This window comes from Heptranchias perlo, chromosome 4 (assembly GCF_035084215.1).
Source record: "Heptranchias perlo isolate sHepPer1 chromosome 4, sHepPer1.hap1, whole genome shotgun sequence".
In the NCBI taxonomy this organism is placed as follows: domain Eukaryota; kingdom Metazoa; phylum Chordata; class Chondrichthyes; order Hexanchiformes; family Hexanchidae; genus Heptranchias; species Heptranchias perlo.
The window spans coordinates 92,846,235-92,872,114 of NC_090328.1; the positions used below are offsets into that span (position 1 = coordinate 92,846,235).

The following is a 25,880-nucleotide window of genomic DNA, read 5'->3' on the forward strand; positions in this document are numbered from 1 at the left end:
AATGCAAAGAGTTCTTTATTTTATCACATTATGATGTGTGTTGGAGCTACCCTATCTATACCCACAGACTGGTTCAAGGTTGAACCCCCAGCCTGGCAAGCAAATGTCAGTAAGTGAAAATAATGTTTGTGCTTACAGGTTACACAGGCAGCATACACTGGCTAGTCCCGCTTCCTCTGAAACATGGAACACCAATGAGGATGTGCAGGTATGTACGACACATACAATGATACAGCATGTATGTACCTGCACATGCACAGCGCAGTGTTCTCTGTGTTGAGGAAAGGCGGAGTGCCCAATTGTGTGTCGCCAGGAGAACCAGGCTAGTGCATTTTGGGCAACATATTTAATCACACCTTTTCTCCCTAGCAGGGTGACACTAAGGGCTGAAGAGGTTTAAAAGCAACCGCTATTAAAAGAACTGTCTTTAAAACATACTTGGCAAAGTTTCATTTGTTTAAAGAAGAAAACGAGCCCAAATATCCATCTGGTATTTTTGTAACTCTGGTTTAATGTGCACGTGATGCAACAATGCATTCAACACAATTTTGTTCATCATATTGTGCATCTGTAAACAAATTAAACATGGCAGTGATTTGAGCTGGTCTCCTTCCCTCAGCGTTCAAAACACTGCCTTTTTATGCAGACAAAAGCACCAAAACTCAACAGGTTCAGTTAAAACTCACCATTATTTTTAAAATATACGCTGGAAAACTACTAAGCTGGATCAGGTGGTGATTCCAGATTTTTTTATTAAACTGAATTCAAACTGCCATGGTGGAATTTGAACTCAGATTCTCTGGATTATTAGCCCAGCCTCTGGATTACTAGTCTTCACTCAGAGGGTGGTGAACCTGTGGAATTCTCTACCTCAGAAGGCAGTGGAGGTGAAGTCATTAGATGTATTCAAGAAGGAGATAGATATATTTCTTAATGCTAAAGGGATCAAGGGATATGGGGAAAAAGCGGGATCAGGGAACTGAGTTAGATGATCAGCCATGATCGTTTTGAATGGCGGAGCAGACCCGAAGGGCCAAATGGCCTATTCTTGCTCCTATTTTCTATGTTTCTAGTCCAGTAACATAACACTACACTACCACATTTACATTTGATGAGTTTAAACAGGTTCTACCAGAAGCTGCTCTTTGAAGTCTTCCTGAAAAAAAAACTTGAGCCCACCTTCACTGTAAATAGGAAGGTTTGCCTATTTTACTTCATCAGGAGATTCTGTGGAATAAGGATGACATTGCACGTTCAAATTTGTTTGTGTCAAACAGTGATCATAATATGATCGAGTTTAGCGTTGTGTTTGAAAGGGAGAAATCTGTAACAGCTACTAAGATTCGAAATTTAGGTAAGGCTGACTTCAACGGGATGAGACAGAGATAGTCCACAGTAAACTGGACAAATCTGTTAATGGGTAAAATGACAGAAGATCAAGGGGAGGTGTTCAAAAAAGAATTTAACGTGATGCAGAACCAGTTTATACCTCTAAAGGGCAAGAACTCTACTTGCCAAAATAAACAACCATGGACTACAAAAGAGGTAAGGGACAACATAAAGCTATAAGAAAAAGCACACAAAAATACAAAAAATAGCACAGATCCTGGCAACTGGGAGAGATATTAGAACAGCAAAGGGTGACAAAAGAAACTTGCAAGGAATATAAAAATCAACCCAAAAATTTTTTACAATTATATTAGGAGAAAGAGGGTGGTCAAATGTGGGCCCCTTAAAAACTGATAATGGTGATATTGTAAATGAAAATAAGGAAATGGCGGACATGTTAAATAATTACTTTACATTAGTATTTACAGAAGAGGAAGAGGATAGCATGCCACACACCCAAGGAACTAATTTTGAATCAGGGACGGGGACTCACCATAATTAACGTAAGCAAATTAACAGCAATGAAGAAAATAATGGCACTAAAGAGACAAATCCCCAGGACCAGATAGTTTCCATCCCAAGGTTTTAAAGGAAGTAGGTGAGAACATTACAGATGCCCTAACTATAATCTTCCAAAGTTCTCTATATTCAGGAACCATTCCTTTAGATTGGAAAATTGCACATGTCAGTTCGCTATTTAAGAAAAGTGAGAGAGGGAAACCAGGGAATTATAGACCAGTTAGTCTAACATCTGTTGTCGGGAAATTACTAGAGTCTATAATTAAGTGCAGAGTGAATGAACGCCTTGAAAATTTTCAGCTGATCAGAGACCCAGCATAGATAAAGGGTAGGTCATGCCTGATGAACCTGACTGAATTTTTTGAAGAGGTGACTAAAGTAGTGGACAGGGGAATGTCTATGGATGTTGTTTATATGGACTTCCAGAAGGCATTTGATAAAGGCCCTCATAAGAGACTGTTAGCTAAAGTTGAAGCTCATGGAATTGAGGGCAAATTATCGACCTGGTTAGGAAATTTACTGAGCGGCAGGAGTCAGAGAGTAGGAATAATGGGCAGGTAATCAAATTGGCAGGATCTGACTAGTGGTGTGGGGTCTGTGTTGGGGCCTCAACTATTCACTGTATTTATGAACGACTTAGATGAGGGGATAGAGAGCCACATATCCAAGTTTGCCGATTGTAAGCAGTGTAGATGGAAGCATAAAATTAGAGAGAGATTAATGAGTTATGTGAATGGGCAAAACTGTGGCAAATGGATTTCAATGTAGGTAAGTGTGAGGTCATCCACTTTGGACCTAAAAGGTAGATCAGAGTACTTTCTAAACGGTGAAAAGCTCGAAACAATGGAGGTCCAAAGAGACTTATGGGTCCATGTATGTAGATCATTAAAATGTCATGGACAGGTACAGAAAATAATCAAAAAGGCTAATGGAATGCTGGCCTTCATATCTAGAGGACTAGAATACAAGGGGATAGAAGTTATGCTACAGCTGTACAAAACCCTGGTTAGACCACACCTGGAGTAGTGTTCAGTTGCGGGGCACCGCACTTTAGGAAGGATATAATGCCTTTTGGAGGGAGTACAGTGTAGATTTACTAGAATGATACCAGGACTCCAAGGGTTAAATTACGAGGAGAGATTACACAAACTAGGGTTGTAATTCCTGAAATTTAGAAGATTAAGGGGTGATTTGATCGAGGTTTTCAAGACATTAAGGGGAACTGATAGGGTAGATAGAGAGAAATTAGATCTGCTGGTTGGGGAGTCTAGGACTAGGGGACATAGCCTAAAAATTAGAGCCAGGACTTTCAGGAGTGAAGTTAGGAAACACTTCTACACACAAAGGGTGGTAGAAGTTTGGAACTCTCTTCCACAAACGGCAGTTGATGCTAGCTCAATTGTTAACTTTAAATCTGAGATTGATAGACTTTTGTTAACCAAAGGTATTAAGGGATATGGGGCTAAGGTGGATATATGGAGTTAGCTCACAGATCGGCCATGATCTCACTAAATGGAGGATCAGGCTCAAGGCGCTAAATGGCCTATTCCTGTGCCTATGCGAGCTACCAGTTTGTCCTATTGCATGATGTAGTGCTCACCTCTCTGGTTTTTGTACAGAATGGTTCAGCCATTGAAATGTGACAAACTCCTGCTGGGCTGGTTGGACTCCCATCATAGAAAGTCTGCTGCCTCCTTGTCGTTCTGTGATTGAATGAAACAAAATAACATAACTCTTATTGGATTATACAGAGTAGTTGTGTTATCGATAGTTGGAAAATTGAACAAAATAATTACTAAAATTTTTTTTTAAAGTAAAAGTATCCTCTTAGAAAAAACATTGTGTTAACTTGTCCACTTCCATTTTGTGTGACATCTTATTAATAATAATGTCAAAGAAATCAAAGAATGATATAATTGTGGTTTGTGTACTCTATGGCTGCAGTCAGTTGCTCCATTGTCAATGGTGCAGTCCTTTAAATGAGAGGCTAAACCAAGGTCCTCCTACCTTTTTTGGTGGTTCAGGTGGATATTAAAGATCCCATGGCAATGGTTGAAAAAGAGCAGGAGGTTATGCTGTCCCAGCCAACATTCCTTCCTCAACCAGAGTCATTGTTATTTGGGGAATCTTACTCTGCACAAAATGGCTGCTGTATGGCTACATAATTCAGACGCTGAATTTCAAACTAATTCATTTTACATGAAGCATTTTGGGATGTTTCTGAAAGAGTCAATAAGGCACTAAATAGGTGCAAGTCTTTTTTCCTTCAAGCTTTGTAACCAATTTTAAACATTGTAAACAAAACATTTCCATTTAAATTTTCAATTGGTCTAAAGGCAGAAGAAAGCCATCTCACATAGCAAAGAATACCATCTCCTTTTTTCCTTTTAAGCACTACATGTCATTGTACTTCCTCTTTCACACATGCCTGAGTTTTCTCTCCCCCTTGCCTTTGTTCTGTTCCTTTTTAAATGCTGTTCACCTGTGATTTTTTGCCGTTTGCATGGTTATAAATGAAATGGTAACTTTTCTGTTCTCTCCACAGATGCTGACTGACCTGCTGAGAGTTTCCAACTTTTTCTGCTTTTGTTTCAGATTTCCAGCATTTAAGGTTTTCACTTTTTATAAATATTAGAAAATATATTCCTGTTATTGAGTTACAGGCCAATGGATTAACTGACTGCTTCCAAGCGCATCATAACTTTGAAAACAAAGCTTTTAGAAATGTCACGAGCACTCGAGATTGAATTACTGTCTTAAAACACATAGCCAGGCATGGTCGCATTGCACAGTTATATATAATTTAAAAAGAGAATAACTTGCTGGAATGTGCAGTTACCAGATTAACATAGCATGATATAGGCAAGAGAGCATTACAGCCAACAACCTCATTGTGTTTAACTGGAAGGTATACAGCAGGGGAATACCAGGTTCAGTGTACCTGTTCAGTGAATCCTGTATGTTAAAATGATTATGAAGGAGAAGCATTCCTTAACTGGAGTTATTGGTAAAGCTGCTAATATTATAATTCTACCAATAATATAAATTCGATATACACTGTTTTGTGTGCAACGCATTATGTTGCAGCCCTCGAATTGGTTTAATGGAGGATCGTATCTGAGTATTCTGATTGGTTTACTGTGAATAAACCAACCAATCAGATACTCCCAACAAAATGGTTCCCTTTCAGCTGCCATGAGAGTTTCCTGCTCACATCCAAAAGGGAAGAGGTAGTAACACACCGGCCAATATGTCACCAACTCCATTACCACCTGCTGCACCACTATCACCCTTCACCTTCCCTCCAGCTCGCTCCTCCACACAATCCCACCCACTCTTAAGTCTCATCCTGCCCTGTCCCAGCTATCCAGTTCCATTAATATGTATTTTAAATACGTTTCTAGCATTGCTGCTACTCTCCCAAGGTTACCATTTTCCATGTGCTTGGGCTGATTAGACTAGAATGGCAAGTTCCCGTCCACCAGCTGTTTGATCTCTACCATTCCATCCTACCCCGAACCTAGTGAACTCATTATCCAGAGCAATCAACATTGGACAAATCTTAGGTATAATATTTTCAATCATGAGCTGCATAACTGAGGTACTCCCTCCAGCCAAAGCATAAACATGGCTAAAGGTAGCAAGCTGTGGCTGTCATATGGGCCGGAGAGAACAGTTGAGTGGCATTATGTAGTCTTTTCTCCACTATACCCTGTCTTTTTCCTTCTCATGATGTGGAGATGCCGGTGATGGACTGGGGTGGACAAATGTAAGGAGTCTTACAACACCAGTTTATAGTCCAACAGCTTTATTTGGAATTCCAAATAAAGCTGTTGGACTATAACCTGGTGTTGTAAGACTCCTTACATTTTTCCTTCTCAAGTTGGAAAGCAAATTGTATGCTGTGGGTGTGGGGCTATCCCAGGATCTGCAGTGGTAATGAAAGTCCTTTATTAGATGAGGGGCCTATTGTTTAATAGAGGCCTTTCATTGTTGCAACCAACACCTAAAAATTGATTATCTGATCATTATCACATTGCTGCTTGTGGGACCAAGCTGTGCGCAAATTAGCTGCTGCGTTTCCTACATTATGACTACACTTCAGAAAAAAATACTTAATTGGCTGTAAAGCACTTTGGGATGTCCTGAGGTCGTGAAAGGCGCTACCTAAAGGCAAGTCTTTTTTTGATGTATGTTGGGATAGTCCCACATCCATTGCGATCTTTTGTACTGGAGAGCACATAAAATGAGAAAAATTTTATAAATGTTGTACCTACACTGTGCACATGCGAGGCAACAATCTCCTGCATGAGATTCTCGCCACATGCAGGGCAGTTGGTAGGCCTGCTCATCATCACATCCATCACTGACTAGAGGTACACAAGACCAACACTTCAAAAAAAAAAATGTCCTTTAAAAAAAAATTAAAGCAGTACCCTTTGGCGGGTTGAAGGTGTGTAATAAAAAGAAAAGGCCTGCTGCTTTAAATAAACTTGTATGCAGTTACAAAGGCACTGAAGGTCTCCTTAAAAGGAAGTACCTTCTAATATTTATTAGTAAGTGGATTACTGCGGCAGAACACATTGGAAACCACCAGCTATGAGGCTGAATATTGGATTTCAGATCAACCTATGGAGCTGATTGATTAACCTTGAATGTTATCAGTCAGCTAAGGGTACAAAGGTGCTCAAATATATGTATGATGTGGAGATGCCGGTGATGGACTGGGGTTGACAATTGTAAACAATTTTACAACACCAAGTTATAGTCCAGCAATTTTATTTTAAATTCACAAGCTTTCGGAGGCTTCCTCCTTCGTCAGGTAAATGTAATCATTTACCTGACGAAGGAGGAAGCCTCCGAAAGCTTGTGAATTTAAAATAAAATTGCTGGACTATAACTTGGTGTTGTAAAATTGTTTACAAATATATGTAAGCACTGGCTCAAACTGTGCTAAAAAAGGGCAGGGAGGGAGAGGGAAAGCAGCTGTGACTTTCACTCTTGCCTTCTCTTCCTTTGGCAACTGACAAATGGGTGGTTCATTTGTTTCTGCTCCATTAAGTCTTGTACAATGAAATCATGTCATAAACAAATATCGACATCATTTGCTAAAAAAAACCTTCAATCTTTTAAACTAATTTCAAGGGCGTCACCTACATGCAAACATTATCACCCACATTCTTATCTGACTACTTTCACAATTAAACCACATTTGACAGCTATTCATGAATTTTCTGCAGTATTTACTGGTATCAGTCAGTTTCAAAGGAGAATAACCTTTTTCCCATCCGTTCAACTCGGACTTTAAAATGAGAACAGACAGTAACATTTAGGTGACAGGAAACAAAACTTTACTGGTGTAAATTTCACTTCTGGTATTTCTGGTTGGTTTTATTGCTTTCAATACTGAAGCAATGTAATGCAGTGTTATACCAATCACTACTCTAAAACTTAATCTAATGGTTAGAAAGTTCCAAAAAGATATCATATAAAGTGTGCCTCTCACAACTTCTATGGGGCGGGGCAGTGAGAGATGAGGCCGCACTATTTATAGAAGTATTTTATTTGTTAAAGTCTAATACATAATAGGGGTTGGAGGTGGGAAGAGACATGAAAGAATGGAGAATACATTTTTGATTTTTATATTGAAACAGTCTACTGTCAAATAAAGACAGACCAAGGTAACTACAAAAATATATGTATTTATATATTATTCCACATTAGTAAGTCCTGACTGCCCAAACTGAGGCTTTATAATAACAACAACTTGCGTTTACATAACGCCGTTAACGTAGTAAAACACGAGCGTAATCAGACAAAATTTGGCACAGAGTCACATAAGAAGATATTAGGGCATGTGATCAAAGCTTGGTCAAAGAGGAGGTTTAAAGGAGGTCTTGAAGGAGGAGAGAGAGGTAGAGAGATGGAGAGGTTTAGGGAGGGAATTCCAGAGCTTTGGGCCTAGGCAGCTGAAGGCATGGCCACCAATGGTGGAGCAATTAAAATCAGGGATGCGCAAGAGGCCAGAATGGAAGAAGCGCAGAGATCTCTGAGGGTTGTAGGGCTGGAGGAGGTTACAGAGATAGGGAGGGGCGAGGCCATGAAGGGATTTGAGAACAAAGATGAGAATTTATACCTGGTCTAACAAGTGAGAGGATGATGCAGTTGGTGATGCATCTCCTCAATTGAAGCCAGGATGGAAACTTCTAAAAATGAAGTTCAACAGTCCTTAAATCAAAGAGTAAGAGAACTGAGGAGAGAAGAACCCTGAAGCTCTCAGGTTAGCAGATGCAACATATCCAACTACATGGAGATCACATACACCTTTTCATTGTGAAATCTTTTTTGCCGGGAGTTTCAGTGTAAAACAAGTTGGCAGACCAAGTCTTCCAGAATGAGAATTTGATTAAATGGGACAAGTACCATAGCATGTTCCAGTTCAGATACTGTGAACAGCTCAGCTTGAAACTCCTCCAAGTCCGAAGACACTAGTCTGCTGAATTTTCTCTACACGGTGACACTTACTACATATTTTGCAAATAGGATTTAGGCCTTTGGACTCCTTCCTACAGCCGAACTCAAAAGAATACCTTCATTAAACACAAACGTAAACAAACAGAAATTGTGATAAAGATGTTCGGCAAGTACGCTTCATGGCTGAGGTATTGTTTTCCATTGATCTGTGCAATTCATTCTGCTTCTTGTGAATGAATCAATCGTAGATTAATGTTCGGATTTTGAACTTATAGGCAAGTAGTGTGTACACTATAAAAGGAGAATCATACCAGTTACAGGGCAAGCTGGGTCACTGGATTATGAATGGCAACTCATTATGAGTAGGGTTGAAATATAGAACAAGACATACCATTGCCAAACATCTGCCCTGACTTTGGAATTAAATATGACCTGTGCTGATTATTCCTAACTTTATAAAGACACTCCACAGTTGGTTCTGGCTTTAAGTGTTAAGATTTTACATTTTGGTCCTAGGAGTAGCCAGTTGCATCTTGACTCAAGCCAAGCCTGCTTGGATACATACTTCTTTCTTGTTGTGCTCTTGTGGTAGAGGGATCTATGAATCCTGTTGATTTCCGAATGAATCGGGTTGGATTTCATATGAAGCTGTCTATCACATGGATGGCGGGTGGACCGAGCCCACCCCCACCAGATGAGCTTCGTTAGAGGCCCGAAGAGTTTCAATGGTTGGACGCCATCCATTTTCACAGCTGCTTGCTCAGGCTGAGCCTGGTGATGCACAACCTCAGTGTCCTGTTTGACTCCGAGCTAAGCTTCCAGTTGCACATCCTAACCATCAACGCTTCTGCAATGTTGTCTTCCTCTGCCCTTACTGTACCCCAGCACCACTGCCAAAACTCTTAGCCAAACACTTGTCAGCTCCAGACTCGGCATCTCCAATGCCCTTCTCATCAACACCCCCAAGTTCCACATTACACGTCCTCCAACTCATAAAAAGCTCTGCTGCCCGCACTTTGTCCTACACATCACCCCTCAGCATACTCCTCCAACCCTACATTCTAACATATGTTCTCCAGTCTTCCAACTCTGGCCTCTTGTGCATTCCACTTCCCTCTGCTCCATCAGTGTCTCGGCACTACCTCTGGAAATCTCTCCATAAACCCTTCCACCTTGCTACCTGTTTTCCCACCTTTAAAAGCCTGTTTGATCATACCTTCAGTCTTCTCCCTTACAACTGTGTCCATTGCTCCTCTGGAATGCTTTGGGACATGTACTAGGTTCAAGGCACAATATAAATAGAAGGTGATGGTGTTGGAAGAAGGAACATAGGAACAGGAGTAGGCCATTCAGCCCCTCGTGCCTGCTCCGCCATTTGATAAGATCATGGCTGATCTGTGATCTAACTCCATGTACCTGCCTTTGGCTCATATCACTTAATACCTTTGGTTGCCAAAAAGCTATCTATCTCAGATTTAAATTTAGCAATTGAGCTAGTATCAATTGCCGTTTTCAGAAGAGAGTTCCAAACTTCTACCACCCTTTGTGTGTAGAAATGTTTTCCAATCTCACTCCTGAAAGGTCTGGCTCTAATTTTTAGACTGTGCCCCCTACTCCTAGAATCCCCAACCAGCAGAAATAGTTTATCTCTATCCACCCTATCTGTTCCCCTTAATATCTTATAAACTTCAATCAGATCACCCCTTAACCTTCGAAACTCTAGAGAATACAACCCCAATTTGTGTAATCTCTCCTCGTAACTTAATCCTTGAAGTCCGGGTATCATTCTAGTAAAGCTACGCTGCACTCCCTCCAAGGCCAATATGTCCTTCTGAAGGTGCGGTGCCCAGAACTGCTCACAGTACTCCAGGTGAGGTCTAACCAGGGTTTTGTACAGCTGCAGCATAACGTCTGTCCCCTTGTACTCTAGTCGTCTAGATATAAAGGCCAGCATTTCATTAGTCTTATTGATTATTTTCTGCACCTGTTCATGACACTTCCATGATCTGTGCACCTGAACCCCTAAGTCCCTTTGGACATCCACTGTTTTTAACTTTTTACCACTTAGAAAGTACTCTGTTCTATCCTTTTTTGATCCAAAGTGGATGACCTCACATTTGTCTACATTGAATTCCATTTGCCACAGTTTTGCCCATTCACCTAATTTATCAATATCGCTTTGTAATTTTATGTTTTCATCCACACTGCTTACAATGCCACCAATCTCTGTGTCATCGGCAAACTTAGATATGAGACTTTCTATGCCTTCATCTAAGTTGTTAATAAATATTGTGAATAGTTGAGGCCCCAAGACAGATCCCTGCGGGACTCCACTAGTCACATCCTGCCAATGTGAGTACCTACCCATTATCCCTACTCTCTGGTCGCCTTTCGCTCAGCCAACTTCCTAACCAAGTCCGTACTTTTCCCTCAATTCCATGGGCTTCTATCTTAGCTAACAATCTCTTATGTGGGACCTTATCAAATGCCTTCTGGAAGTCCATATAAATAACATCCATTGACATTCCCCTGTCCACTACTTTAGTCACCTCTTCAAAAAATTCAAGCAGGTTTGTCAGGCACGACCTACCTTTCACAAATACATGCTGGCTCTCTGATTAACTGAAAATTCTCGAGGTGTTCAGTCACCCTATCCTTAATTATAGACTCCAGCATTTTCCCCACAACAGATGTTAGGCTAACTGGTCTATAATTCCCCGGTTTCCCTCTCTCTCCTTTCTTAAAAAGCAGAGTGACGTGCAATTTTCCAATCTAGGGGGACAGTTCCTGAATCTAGAGAACTTTGAAAGATTATAGTTAGGGCATCTGCAATGTGCTCACCTACTTCCTTTAAAACCCTGGGATGGAAACCATCTGGTCCTGGGGATTTGTCACTCTTTTGTGCTATTATTTTCTTCATTACTGTTGCTTTACTTATGTTAATTTTATTGAGTCCCTGTCTCCAATTCAATATTAGTTTTCTTGAGATTTCCAGCATGCTATCCTCTTTTTCTATTGTAAATACTGACGCAAAGTAATTGTTCAACATGTCCGCCATTTCCCCATTGTCAATGACAATATCCCCACTTTCAGTTTTTAAGGGGCCAACACTGCTCCTGAACACCCGCATTTTCCTGATATAACTGTAAAAGTTCTTCGTATTGGTTTTGATATCCCTTGCAAGGTTCTTTTCATATTCTCTTTTTGTAGCTCTTACTATGTTTTGTGACCCTTTGTTGATCTTTGTATCTTTCCCATATGCCAGGATCTGTGCCATTTTTTGCCTTTTTGTATGCCCTTTCCTTATGTCTTATACTGTCCCTTACCTCTTTAGTTGTCCATGGCTGTTTTTTTGGCAAGTAGAGTTCTTGCCCCTCAGGGGTATAAACCAATTCTGTTTCACGTTAAATGTTTCTTTAAACATTTCCCACTGATCATCAGTCGTTTTACCCATTAACAGATTTGCCCAGTTTACTGTGGACAGTCTCTGTCTCATCCCATTGAAGTCAGCCTTACCCAAGTCTAGAATTTTAGCAGCTGATTCACTTTTTTCCCTTTCAAACACTAGATTGAACTCGATCATGTTATGATCGCTATTGGATAGATGTTCACGCACAGTTAAGCTGTTAACTAAATCTGGTTCATTACTCATTACTAAATCTAGTATGGCTTGCCCCCTTGTTGCCTCTAGAACATACTGCTGTCGAAAACTATCCCGGACACACTCAAGAAATTAACTACCTTTCTGACAGTTGCTAGTCTGCTTTTCCCAATCTATGTGAAGGTTAAAATCCCCCATTAAGACCACTATGCCTTTGTTACACGCTTGTCTAATCTCTGCATTTATACAATCTAGCACTTCAGAGCTGCTGCCAGGGGTCCGAAACACAACTCCCACTATAGTCTTAGATCCTTTCCTATTTATCAATTCAACCCATAAGGTCTCTGTTGGCTGCTTACCTCTCGTTATATCCTCCTTTATCATTGAATTGATTTCAAGGCAGCATTTGACCGAGTGTGGCACCAAGGAGCCCGAGTAAAATTGAAGTCAATGGGAATCAGGGGGAAAACTCTACAGTGGCTGGAGTCATAACTAGCACAAAGGAAGATGGTAGTGGTTGTTGGAGGCCAATCATCTCAGCCCCAGGGCATTGCTGCATGAGTTCCTCAGGGCAGTGTCCTAGGCCCAACCATCTTCAGCTGCTTCATCAATGACCTTCCCTCCATCATAAGGTCCGAAATGGGGATGTTCGCTGATGACTGCACAGTGTTCAGTTCCATTCGCAACCCCTCAGATAATGAAGCAGTCCGAGCCCACATGCAGCAAGACCTGGACAACATCCAGGCTTGGGCTCATAAGTGGCAAGTAACATTCGCGCCAGATAAGTGCCAGGCAATGACCATCTCCAACAAGAGAAAGTCTAACCACCTCCCCTTGACATTCAACGGCATTACCATCGCCGAATCCCCCACCATCAACATCCTGGGGGTCACCATTGACCAGAAACTGAACTGGACCAGCCATATAAATACTGTGGCTACGAGAGCAGGTCAGAGGCTGGGTGTTCTGCGGCGAGTGACTCACCTCCTGACTCCCCAAAGCCTTTCCACCATCTACAAGGTACAAGTCAGGAGTGTGATGGAATACTCTCCACTTGCCTGGATGAGTGCAGCTCCAACAACACTCAAGAAGCTCGACACCATCCAAGATAAAGCAGCCTGCTTGATTGGCACCCCATCCATCACCCCAAACATTCACTCCCTTCACCACCGGCGCACTGTGGCTGCAGTGTGTACCATCCACAGGATGCACTGCAGCAACTCGCCAAGGCTTCTTCGACAGCACCTCCCAAACCCGCGACCTCTACCACCTAGAAGGACAAGAGCAGCAGGCACATGGGAACAACACCACCTGCACGTTCCCCTCCAAGTCACACACCATCCCGACTTGGAAATATATCGCCGTTCCTTCATCGTCGCTGGGTCAAAATCCTGGAACTCCCTTCCTAACAGCACTGTGGGAGAACCGTCACCACACGGACTGCAGCGGTTCAAGAAGGCGGCTCACCACCACCTTCTCGAGGGCAATTAGGGATGGGCAATAAATGCTGGCCTCGCCAGCGACGCCCACATCCCGTGAACGAATAAAAAAATAAATAAATAAATCACTAAGGCTACTCCTCCCCCTCTTCCATTTTCCCCATCTCTCCTGTAGACCTTATAACCCAATCCTGACCATCCTGCAGCCATGTCTCAGTAATAGCTATCATGTCATACCCTCCAATTTGAATTTGAACCTGTAGTTCATTTAATTTATTCCTTATACTCCGTGCATTTGTATATAGAACTCTTAGTTTGGCCACACACTCTAACCTGACCTTCAGCTTAGATGCTGGGTTAATCGCTTTACATCTTCTAGTTTTCACTTTATCTGTAGCGCCTAAAGTACACTTTCTTTCTGCTGCTCTACGCTTTTCCCTTTCACTTGTTCTTAAACAACTGTTTGTACTATTTGTATTGTAAATTTCCCCTGGGTCTCAACCTCTCTTGCTGCTCTCAACTTTATTCCCTTCTGACTCCCCGCTCAGGTTCCCATCCCCCTGCCATTCTAGTTTAAACCTTCCCCAACAGCACTAGCAAACACCCCCGCGAGGACATTGGTCCCGGTCCTGCTCGGGTGTAACCCGACCGATTATACAGGTCCCACCTTCCCCAGAACCGGTCCCCAATGTCCCAGGAATCTAAATCCCTCCCTCCTACACCATCCCTGCAGCCATGCATTCATCCGGTCTATTCTCCTGTTCCCATACTCACTAACACGTGGCACTGGTAGTAATCCTGAGATCACTACCTTTGAGGTCCTGCATTTTAATTTATCTCCTAACTCCTTTAATTCACCTTATAGCATTATAGCATAGTAAAAACTAAATGTGCAATGTTATGATGTTATGACTAATATACTGGACTGCAAGCAGTACAGAAATAATGAGAACCTCTGATTACTCAATTAATAAACTTCCTATTTTTGCAGAAGCGACTTATTTTCACTGTTTCTCTGGAATTCAGCAAAAAGAATTGTTTGTTGGTGAATACATTTTTAAAGAGGAAGTAAAGTCTGAAGGGAGGGAGTACTTTTTCTTTGAAGTATTTTGTTTTTTTAAAAAAAAGGATTTATAAAGATATATATATTTTTTAAATCAGGCTAATTTGATACAACATTTGGACTTCTTTACCTCCAGAGCACGCCAGTTATCATCACAGACTGGGAAGACGAAGGGCATCTTGGAATTCTTTCATTTATTTCAATGGCGGCTCCAATTTCCGACTGACATGACACCCGATCCGGAACCGCCCTACCCCAGGAAAGCAGGCTACCCATGCTTTTTTCAAACATCCAAGAAAGTTTTAAAAATGACTTCAAATAAGCATCAGGGAGTACTTTGAACAAATACTTCTGAGATTTTACTTCACTTTTAAGAGGCTGGTTTGTGTGGTGGAAGAATACACAAACCCAGCTCATAACTGTACAGTACAATTTCCATTTCACCTCTCCACTAATTTGCAGAATGAATGTTCTAGTGAGTTTTATAATGAAAGGTTAAAACTCTTGTCTGACTTCAGTACATGATGCAGCCCTCCGTTCCCTTCAAGTCTGCTGCTACAGAAACTAGATTTAAAGAAAGAAAGGCTTGTGTTTATATTGCGCCTTTCACGACCTCAGGATGTTCCAAAGCACTTTACAGCCAATGAAGCACTTTTGAAGTGTAGTCACTGTTGCAATGTAAGAAACGCAACAGCCAATTTGTGCACAAGGTCCCACAAACAGCAATGTGATAATGACCAGATAATCTGTTTTTTAGTGATGTTGGTTGAGGGACAAGTATTGGCCTGAACACCAGGACTAACTCCCCTGCTCTTCTTCGAAATAGTGCCATGGGATCTTTTACATCCGCCTGAGAAGGCAAACGGGGCCTCAGTTTAACGTCTCATCCAAAAGATGGTATCTCCAACAGTGCAGCACTCCTTCATTGCTGCACTGCAGCATCAGTCTTGATTTTGTACTCAAGTCTCTAGAGTGGGAACTGCACAAATGATGGCTCACAGCTTAAAAGACAGCCAATATAAAAGTGCCAGTCTAACCACATTGGGACTGATAGGTCAAAGATGAACCAGGGTAATGATTTTATTCCATGTAAAATGCAGCCAAACTGTCACCTGAAACAACTGAAATCTTTTTATAGTGCTGTAGATACTCAGCATGAAAGGTTATACATGTCCAGTTGCTGTATCAGGAAACACAGCCATGCTCCTGACACAGTGAATGGGAATAAGGTCAAAGTTCAGCTCTGTCCTGTACACCTTCCTCTTCAAAACATGAACATCTCCAGCTGGGCTCAGCTCTTCTCCAAGCACACTATTCACAAATGTGAATGTGAAGTTATTCTTTGTGTGTGGAAACGAGCAAATCAGTTTCCACAATTATATATTATTCTTAGATAAATATTTCTGCAAGCTCTTGGGTGTGTTTATTTGAATGGAATAAACATTGACCTATGGGAGCTATGCAGCTTTAAACTACATTTGCATAGAGGCAGCAACAAAATAATATTTGGGTATGAAACCTTGAAAGGGCAGAACAGTACATCACAATGAAAGTTGCGTTGTTTTGGGGTGCACAAGTTTTAAAATTAAGGGGTCGACAGTGTGCGCAGTGCTGGTGCTGCATGCGCTTGCATACAAATGAGGTGACCTCACTGGATAATGCAAGACCAGCTCATTTGCAAAATTTTCTGGTGCTCCAGGTGTGTTGCTCATAACACACCAGAAGTAGGGTTGCCAAACCTCCAGGGCTGCCCTGGAGTGTCCAGGAATTAAAGCACCAAGCAACCTGGGAGAAAAATCATAGGGGCATTAATAAAAAAAGTGTTTTTTCACATTTTCTTTGAACACTTTCATTTATTGGTTGTAAAAAATACTGGAGATGGGGAAAAAGGGCTGGTTGACTGGGCGAGGTGGTTGGAGGTGGAAACACTAACGAGAAGCGCCAGGGCTGCAATGCTGGGCACCAGCAGCTTGTGTAAGATTGCTGGGTGTCTGCTACGCACCAGGCAATTTCCCGATGTGGGAGGGAAGGGCACCGGCACGAGTGCCAGAATTTCTTTCCTTTAACAGCGGCCTCCCCTTTAAATACCTGGGGTGCTATTCAGGGGCTCCAATCTCATTATAAGACAGTAGCCTAATATACATCATAGTCAGGACCTAATGTGCAGGCTCCCAGTCCGCTTTGCATTTGCTGCCCACTGAGTGCCAAGTAGACCTCAGGCCTTTGCAATTGATAATACACTTCAGCCCATATGGCATCACCATCGTATTATCCACTTCTAAATGCAGGTTCCACAGGTTCTTCCATGTAACACTGACAGAGATCTGGGGAGCAGATAGTCCTCAGGCCTTTGGATTTCATAATAGTGTGGCGTTACCAGCAAAACTATAGTGGAAGAAAAAAACCAAAGAAATGTGCATATGGTTGAAGAAGAGGGCGGGGGGGGGGGGGGGGTGTTGGGAGAGACCGCATTTTTGCACTGCATAGGTTCTGTCTAAAAACTGACCTCATGAGAACATAGTCATTAACCCAAAGCACAACTTCATCATCTTCTAATGTGAATTCCCGGCCACAGTCATTTTCATCTCGTGCGAAGTCTACAATGTGGGACCTGCACTTGTAAAAACGAGAGCGATGGATTCTGGCTGTGAACCTCTATATGCAGTATCGTGATGTCAGGGCTGACAAGCAGGACTCTCAGCAGCACAGAAATAAAAACCGCTCAAAATTGCCCAATTCGACAAACTTCCCATTCAGCTGAGTCTGATATATGAAAACGTGCCGGTAGTACAGCTGGGTGTCAGAATGAAACAACATTTTTTGCTGCTGAATAATAAGAATCGACAGAGTGCATGGAGACATTGCCAGGCACAATGCGTCATTATAGAGGCTGACACATTCTTACAGGGTAAAATCCAGCCTAAAACGTGGAGGACGGGATATTAGTGGACAGCTTACTGCAAAAAATAGCCTTGGATTGCAACAGCAGAGCAACAATCGTGTGATTCAACACCGCACATCTGCTCACTCTGCGTACAATAGTTTTCAGCAGTCCCCCACTGGCATCACTCCAGGCACCACAAGGATATAAGGCCACTTGGAATACAAGTAAAATAGATTTTACAACTTCAAGAAACATAAATTCAAATTCTGCATAATTAAACAAAAATGACCAGTGCGAGGGGAGGGAGTTCCTGCATCAAGAATTAGAAACTACTTTCAACTAACGTATGTGCATGGTGTTACAACTAATGAACATGCCCAGACACTTAACCCATGTTTTCTATAAAAGCTATAGCCTGGAAATGACTGTTGGCAATATAAACGGACAAACATATGTTTTTACGACATTCCTGTCTGCTGTTTAATGCAGGCATTAACTTGTTTAAAATAAATGGCCTAACACCTCCTAAAATAGTAGACAGAGGAATGTTATCAAATACATTAAGTTCACCTGCTAATACCAGCAACAGTAATTTCTGGGCTTATATTACCAATAATATTCAGACTATAAGGGTGCCGACCAATTAAGAGTGAAGGAAAAGAACTCAGTTAGTAATGGGCTATCCAGTGTGTAACTGTACCATACAGGCCGGGAAGGCCACAGGTTTGATAATAGGTTTGGAATGAGGCCATTGATTTCAGCTACAGGGCTCTAGCGTTAGCCTCAGTGTCACAGGGCTAGTGGTGGGGAGGTGGAATTCAGTGAAAGATCCACTCCAATTATTATCCCTGTAAGGTAGGTGCGTGTGGATATCAGGTGAGACTGCACCTGCAAAAAGAGAGGGGAAGGAGAGAGGAAAAGAGAGGGAGAAGCAAACCATAACCTCACCACAAGTACAAATGGTGCTGTGTGTGTAATCCAACGAGTAACAGCGTTCCATTTGGATTAAACAGTGGACACTTTGAGGGCACAATGCAAATTCCTTTCCGATTGTCCTATCAAACAAGTTGTTAACATGATCTCTGGGTTCACAGTACTCGTTTAAACTACACTCTGTTACCACACCTTATGACATCGCCTCTACCTTTCAAACATGCACCGACTTTCCAAATTATTCTTAACCATTTATTATTTATCCACATGGCTTTATTATATTATATATATATATAAAATATGATACACACCCACACATAGAGTAACATTTGCTGACACAGTTGGAAAATGATTAAATTTTTCTGCAAGCTTGTCATCCTTCTGACAGGTTTCTGTCTGTGCTAACGTGTCAGCTGATTGCCTATTTTTACGATTAAATTATAATGCTCACAGGATGAGACAATGACATTCACACAGTGGCGTGCTTATAGCTGTTTGGCCAAGTCTGCATTTTTACATTTTAATTCCACTTACAGGAGCCAACACAACTTTCCTTTCAGCTAAATACTAGCACGCACACACTTAGGAACTCACAGTAAAATAAGCAGTGAATGGCAGCAGTGTAAACTTCTAGGTAACTAAAAATGAAAGTGAAAACAAACCAGCTACATTTACAGTTTTGCATTTGATAGCTTTCCGAAAAATGCAGTTACAGCCTGGAACTGAGGGGAAAGGAGTGATGGGGGGGAGGGGGAAGAGGAAAGAGAGGCTGTGGAGCAAACAATAGATGGAGACTGACTTGTCCTGGGTGAGGGTAGGATGGGGCTTAGTGCTTACAAGTATTTATTTTCTTACAGCAGCAAAATTTTTAATACAAAGGGGATAATTTTAACTTTTGGCGATAGCATAAAAGAAAAAGACTTGTATTTATATGGTGCCTTTCACAATCTCAGGACCTCTCAAAGTGCTGCACAGCCAATTAAGTAGTTTTGAAGTGTAGTCACTGTTGTAATGTAAGAAATGCAACAGCCAATTTGTGCGCAGCAAGGTCCCACAAACAGCAATATGATAATGACCAGACAATCTGTTCTAGTGATGTTAGTTATAGGATAAATATTGTCAAGGACACCTGGGCGAACTCCCTTGCTCTTCTTCGAAATAGTGCCATGGGATCTTTTACGTCCACCTGAGAGGGCAGACAGGGCCTCTGTTTAACATCTCATCCGAAAGACAGCACATCCGACAGTGCAGCACTCCCTCAGCATTGCACTGGAGTGTCAGCTTAGATTATGTGCTCAAGTCTCTGGAGTGGGGCTTGAACCCACAATTTTCTGAGTCAGAGGTGAGAGTGCTACGAACTGAGCCACAGCTGACATCGAAACGGGTGATATCGGATCGACTGCCCGTTATACACCGCGCCGATTAAAGTCAATAGAAAAGAAAGTCGGGAGAAGTGTAAAGCGGGTGCCCGACTTGATATCCTCTGCTCTACATTATCAGCAAAAGTGAAAATGACTCCCCAGGTCTGTTAGACTTGTGCAAGGAATTGAGGACGTGTGCCTTAAGTGGATGTGTTGCACATAGATAGTTGGAGGCACTGTCCACATTTCCACATTAACAGAAAAGAAAGCCGTTGGGAGCAGGCTCCTCACCCCTCCTCAAAGTGTCACACTGACACGCCTATCGATAGTTTCCACTGGTGCAGTAGTGATTCGCACCAGCCTTCACTGTGGGCAGGTATTCTCACAAGATCAGCAACTGCCCAGTGTATGCAGCAGAGTAGCAAAAGTGATAGGAGCTCGGGCACAATTTGGAGTAGGGCAAAGGAGTGTAACAGCATGAAATGGAGGGGCCGGGGGGTTGGAAGGGGTACAGTATCTCTATGAACCTGTGTCTGGATGGGGTAGAGCACAGCTGTGAATCAGGGGTAGGGCGGGTAGAAGATGGGGGGGGGGCGGGGGGGGGGGGGGAGAAAAAGAGTGATTGTTGAGGTAACTTATGAGTAGTGGTTGTCTGTTTGGTCTGATGAAAGCCCAAATAGCACTTTGTTTTTGAGATTAAAACTCTATCAACAATGTTTAAAATTTGTCAGAATGCACCATTTATAGTGTAAGAATTCAAACTTTACTAGGTGAACATGCCTTCAAACTCCCTACAAAAATACACAAAGAGTTGGCACAGTGGGGTAGAGGGCAGCATTCAGAAGGAATGTGTACAAGTCTGAACTTGCTGCCTAAAACCCTCACTGTACTGATCCTAAGGATAAGAAGAGGAGTACAGGTCCCCTATTTGTGATTAGTAATTTCTTTTCTAAAAAAAAGAAAAATTAATTAAAACTTATTTTCTCCCAATAATAGATTACTTGCTACTACTGGAATCAAGGGAGTTTTAAAATATAAAGAAAAATATTTAATTCTGAAATGGCAAATGAAGAGTAGATTTCTATTAAATTGAACAAATGTTCCTTTCTTAAAAATACCAGGAAATGTACCAAATTATGTTTTTTTTTATTCGTTCATGGGCGTCGCTGGCAAGGCCAGCATTTATTGCCCATCCCTAATTGCCCTTGAGAAGGTGGTGGTGAGCCGCCTTCTTGAACCGCTGCAGTCCGTGTGGTGAACGTTGTCCCCACAGTGCTATTAGGAAGGGAGTTCCAGGATTTTGACCCAGTGACAATGAAGGAACGGCGATATATTTCCAAGTCGGGATGGTGTGTGACTTGGAGGGGAACGTGCAGATGGTGTTGTTCCCATGTGCCTGCTGCCCTTGTCCTTCTAGGTGGTAGAGGTCGCGGGTTTGGGAGGTGCTGTCGAAGAAGCCTTGGCGAGTTGCTGCAGTGCATCCTGTGGCTGGTACACACTGCAGCTACTGTGCGCCGGTGGTGAAGGGAGTGAATGTTTAGTGAGTGTCAAAAAATACTTTTCTCAGCTTGGAGGGAAAGAGTGAGGGGAAAAAAATGCTCCAAGCCCCTCTCCCACAACACTAGAAAACAAATATTGCGCTATCAACATTTGCCCCACTTCAGGCTCTCATGTGCGTATAAGTTTCATCCTCCAAAAGGAGTTAAGGAATGTTGGGTACAGATTAAGTTGCAAATCATTGTCCCACTGTACTTTCAGTGTAATTACTTATTTTCAAATGTAATAGGGTTATATTCAGAGCTATTCTGAGTTCTCAGCATTTTTGAAGCTGTTGGTCAACTTTTGCTGTTGTTTTTTCATGCATGAGCTGTGGCATTTATTGTCCTGTCGCAAAGACAAGAATCTGGACTTTTTCATTGTTAATAAAACTATATTTTGCATAGAATGTTTCACATGACCATTTCTCCATCCTCCCTATGGACAAATCTCCTCCCAGGAGAAGAAGCAGGACAACACAGGCAAGGGAAATAAATCAATAGCAGCTTAATATCTGAAGCCAGCCAAGGGAATTAACCAGCAAGACCACTGGTCAATAGAGGAAGGAGGCCTTGATTTCCGTCCCTTGCAAAACCAAACCCCAAGGGCAAGATATTCAATACTCCCAGAGTATGCACGTCATGTCAGTAACACAAAGTCTTCCTTCCTGTCAATAAGTAAAAATTAAAGCATGAGGGTAGGCAATCACACCAAAACAAACTTCCTTTGTCACTCTGTGAGGCCAATTAGCTACTTGAAGACTGGTTCTTCTGCATTACACATATCACCCACAAACACGCTGAGTCTCCAGATGCATTTTCACATTACGCGGTGTTCTAAGGATAGACGCCGTGCTGATTCAGTATCTGTGTTTGAGTCAGGAAGGAAGCACACAGACATGCCTCGGCCATGTTTAGCAGGTCAGAGAAGGGGGCAGTTGTTCCAAAAGCAGATCAAGAGAACAACAAAAAAAAAGTCTCCACTGCCATCAATTGTATGGAAGTTGGGGTCATTAATGTTTAGAAGTGCCAATGGTGTAATAACTGCACATCGACAGTCAATGGCAGTCAATCAAAGCAAGAGTGCTTACACCTAGTACTGTGGAGATGATACAGACTCACTTCCAAATAGCATCTTTATACTTTCCATTCCTAGACAGCAAGAGAAACAAATGGAAAAATTGTCTGACTGATGGAATTTGGAATTATGACATGACCAGGGCAAAATGGACAATTGTTTTTTTTCACCAATTTAATCCAGTCACCCTATAAAATTCAGGACACTCGACAGGCATGGTGCAAATGGAGGATGATCTACTCCTGGTCATTCAGCAAACCCATTCTAAAGCCAGCTGCTAAAAAGTGCGCGCACGGATGACTCTCCTTCTGAATTTCCCTTTGGGGAATCATGGCAAACTCACAGCTCCAATGAATACCACATTTTCTATGACAAAGACACTGCATCACATCATCTACAATAGGTTCAAAGTTTTCCGTAAAGCGCTGTCATAGTTTACAACTTTTTGATGATTTTTCCGTAGAAAGGATTTTGAAAAAAGTTACTTTTAATATTGGGTTTTAAAAGCATACTATATTTAGACAAGTTAATTTTAAAAAAGGGTGTGATGATAGGTAGTTAAGATGCTGATGAGTTAGCTTCAATGTTGTTTCACCATAGACTGTAAATAAGCAATTTGTTAGCCGCTTTTGCAATCGAAAAAAAACATGCCCATTGGTTTTGGAAAGTCTTCAATCCCTTCTCTTGGTTGTGAACAGAGATATTTAAGATTGAGGCTGGAGGACAGGCTGGCAGAGAGGTTTTTTGAAACAGTAAGATTGTGCAGACAGTTTTTTTAAAAAAAGAGAAAGCTGTGAGAGCTTTCACCAAGACTAAGGGATCAGAAATGCTGAAGGAACAGTTAGAAATCATCTTATTTAAGTCAAGTAAGATGACCCACAGATGTCAGGAAGCTTGGCGTATTCTTTATTTTGTATCATTATACAAAGGTAAATTATACTGTTTCGACTTAAATGAGTCCAATTATACAATTTGTACATTCATCTTACTGTGAAATAAATCAGCTTATCAATATCTATCAGGCCTCAGCTCACCTAGTATTTGTTCATACTGCCTTTGGAGAGATTGAAGCAGCACACACTCAGATCACAAATGGTTACTACTGTTACACCCCTTGTACAAGGAGACACAATGCAGTGTGAGTCAACTCTCAAAATGGTATAACGCTCAGACTGCTTTTGGGAGCAAATGGCTCCACTGAAGCAGAGAAGGTTTCTGTGACAGACCCAAATTTGTAACAAACAGCACTATCTGTAAACATCATACTAATATCCTGTCACAATTTAGCTGTCACATTTTAGACATCACACTTTAGCAATGCCATGGGAGATTTGCAAGTATTATAAATTAATCTAGTGGGTTAATCTACATTTATATTGGTATTTGTTAACTTACTGCACATTTTATATTTGCTCAATTACTGTACACATTACATTTCCTTTTTCTTTAATGGCTATAGTTTTCCCCCAATTATTGTCTCCCCCTCCTGTTCTGAAACCACTGTCTCTCTATGGGGTACAGTGCCACAGGCACCAGCGGCCCTCCAATACTCATGAACACTTGCCAGTTGGATCAATGGTATGCATGTATAGACGACAGGCACGAGAATCCCGGATGATTTCCCCTTTTCTACCTTACCCAATTGTAGCATCTCAGCTACTTCTCCAGCTGCAATCAGCCAACTCCCATTAAATAAATACTGCACCTAAAAGGTGATTTAAGTAGAGGATGCACAACATTTTATTAATTTTCGTAGTAATGCTTTCTAGAGTGAAATTTCAATCAAAAAAGAATAACTTGTATTTATATAGCATCTTTAATGTAGAAAAACATCACAGAGATAGGGGGAAGAAAATCAATGCGTGCAAAAGTATTTTTGAATAGATCAACAATAAGGTTTGTGTAGTGTTTTTGTCCTGCCTACTTTCCAATATATAGGTTTTGATTTATAGAAATAAAGCTTGAAGTATGCTTACTTCATGGGGTAACTATGACAACTACTGTTGGCTAATAAACAGGAGCCAAACTGGCAAGTCCATACATACCAATCAATGGGGGGACCCAATAAAAACAGCTCCTGCAGTGGTAATGTATTGCAGGAGTTGGTGATTTAATAAAGTAATTGGGCTGTTTAACAGGTTCTCTCATAAGGAACAAATCAGGTGCCATATTAACAAGAGACATTCTTTGATGGAATGCAAAATCTCCTGTTTGTGCACACCTGTGGCACTTATAATAAAAATGCAGGGAAGATCTTTTATTACTGACTTTAGAAACATTATTTAAGGTAACCCTTTATTTTAAATTTACAATCGAGATTTTTTTTCTAAAATGGCAGAAGTTTTAAACTCTTTAGTAATGATTGATTTCTATTTTGTTGGGTGGGATTGAGAGATTGAAGAGAGGCTGTTCAGAGTGAGAGAAAGTGGAGAGAAAAACAAAAATGACAAAACACAAAGAAGCCAGTGTCCAACAGACATACAGAGCCCATATGAAACCAATTAAGTGAGAGGGATGAAAGCAAAGTTACTGCTGGTGTAAACCACAGCCACTCACACTACTTGCAATGGCCAGCACTATCCACTGGAGTGAAACAAAGCTAAAGTTGCCAACTTTCGGCAAAGTCCAAAAGTTGAAGAGGGCAGGAAGAGTACACATTGCACTCAAACTAAATGGCCTGCCTCAAAAGGAAAAATTAGCAGCAGAGCAAGAGCACCAGCAGTTTTCAGTGAAGGGATCCAATACGGCACTGGCAGTGAAAGTAGTCAAGATTCTCAAAATGACCGGAGAGGGAAGTCAAATAAAAATAAGATTGTCCAGTTTTTTTATTGTCTGCGTGTCAGAGTCCGTTTCCCCACAGCTCTTCAACACTTTTCAATTAATTCTGAGTACAATAAACTGAGATCTTCAGAATATAACATAGGAACAGGAGTAGGCCATTCAGCCCCTCGTGCCTGCTCCGCCATTTGATAAGATCATGGCTGATCTGTGATCGAGCTCCATATACCTGCCTTTGGCCCATATCACTTAATACCTTTGGTTGCCAAAAAGCTATCTATCTCACATTTAAATTTAGCAATTGAGCTAATATCAATTGCCGTTTGCGGAAGAGAGTTCCAAACTTCTACCACCCTGTGTATGTAGAAATGTTTTCTAATCTCACTCCTGAAAGGTCTGGCTCTAATTTTTAGACTGCGCCCCCTACTCCTAGAATCCCCAACCAGTGGAAATAGTTTCTCTCTAACCACCCTATCCGTTCCCCTTAATATTTTATAAACTTCGATCAGATCACCCCTTAACCTTCGAAACTCTAGAGAATACAACCCCAATTTGTGTAATCTCTCCTCGTAACTTAATCCTTGAAGTCTGGGTATCATTCTAGTAAACCTACGCTGCACTCCCTCCAAGGCCAATATGTCCTTCCGAAGGTGCGGTGCCCAGAACTGCTCACAGTACTCCAGGTGCGGTCTAACCAGGGTTTTGTATAGCTGCAGCATAACTTCTGCCCCCTTGTACTCTAGTCCTCCAGATATAAAGGCCAGCATTCCATTAGCCTTATTCTTATATATTGGGGGGTGGGGGGATTTTAACCTCCAAGAATGGG

At 41.6% G+C, this 25,880-nt stretch overlaps 1 protein-coding gene across 2 annotated transcripts in view; it reads right to left on the bottom strand.

The window, feature by feature from the left end:
- mtap (methylthioadenosine phosphorylase) overlaps positions 1 to 25,880 on the bottom strand; it is a 172,299-nt gene that overhangs the window by 35,200 nt on the left and 111,219 nt on the right. For both annotated transcript variants that reach the window (XM_067983303.1, XM_067983302.1), the window contains exon 5: positions 3,509 to 3,611. In XM_067983303.1, the coding sequence (XP_067839404.1) occupies positions 3,509 to 3,611 (103 nt within the window). The remainder of the gene's footprint in view (positions 1 to 3,508; positions 3,612 to 25,880) is intronic.